Source organism: Fulmarus glacialis, unplaced genomic scaffold (assembly GCF_000690835.1).
Source record: "Fulmarus glacialis isolate BGI_N327 unplaced genomic scaffold, ASM69083v1 scaffold23719, whole genome shotgun sequence".
NCBI lineage: Eukaryota > Metazoa > Chordata > Aves > Procellariiformes > Procellariidae > Fulmarus > Fulmarus glacialis.
This window is the reverse complement of record NW_009234204.1, coordinates 1-635: the sequence shown is the minus strand read 5'-3', so window position 1 is coordinate 635 and position 635 is coordinate 1. Positions and strand designations below refer to the sequence as shown.

Here is a 635-nt window from a genome sequence, read left to right as displayed (position 1 = left end):
AGCAATATTTTGGGGAGATGCAGCTGGTCAGTCTCTAACAGAGAGCTGAATTCTTGGGGAGACCACGGCAAGGGTGGACAGAGAAAGAGGCTCCACGAAGGACCAAAGCATGATGAAGAACCCTTCTCTTTGGGGGACACATGCAAGGACACCCCAACCCTCCATCTCTCACCTGCCACCTGCAACGTCACGGCCGCGCTGCTGTAGTCCCGGACCCGGACAAAGCAGGTGAAGCTGCCCTCATCCGAGATCTCCACGCGCCGGAGGAGCAGCGAGACGTTGCCCTGGGCCAGCTGGTCGTAGAAGAGGGCCGTACGGTTGGCATAGCCCCTGCCCTGGTCTGCCAGCTGGTCCTGGCCATCAGAGAAGCTGTGAACCAAGCGCTTGGTGTCCGTCAGCTGCCAGATGAGGCTCAGGTCGTCGAGGCTGAAGTTGGCCTCGGGGGAGAAGGAGCAGCGCAGGGTGGCATCTCGGCCGAAAAGAGCCACCACGGGCTCATCTGGGACCTGGATTTCCATGGCACCTGCGGGAAGGTGGCGAGGACAAAAACAGGTGGTGGTAAGACCCTGCAGAAGCATCTCCTTAATTCTTCACCCAGAAAACATCTAAGCGAATCAAGGGATGCCCACGGGAGG

The 635-nt window shown here is 59.1% G+C and overlaps 1 protein-coding gene across 1 annotated transcript in view; it reads right to left on the bottom strand.

Annotated features, from left to right (window-relative positions):
- CD276 (CD276 molecule) overlaps positions 1-523 on the bottom strand; it is a gene marked incomplete at both ends in the record, with an annotated part of 2,879 nt that extends 2,356 nt beyond the window's left edge. Inside the window, 1 exon segment of the mRNA XM_009585591.1 lies at positions 173-523. Coding sequence (XP_009583886.1) covers positions 173-523 — 351 coding nt within the window.
- Between the last annotated feature and the right edge of the window lie 112 nt (positions 524-635).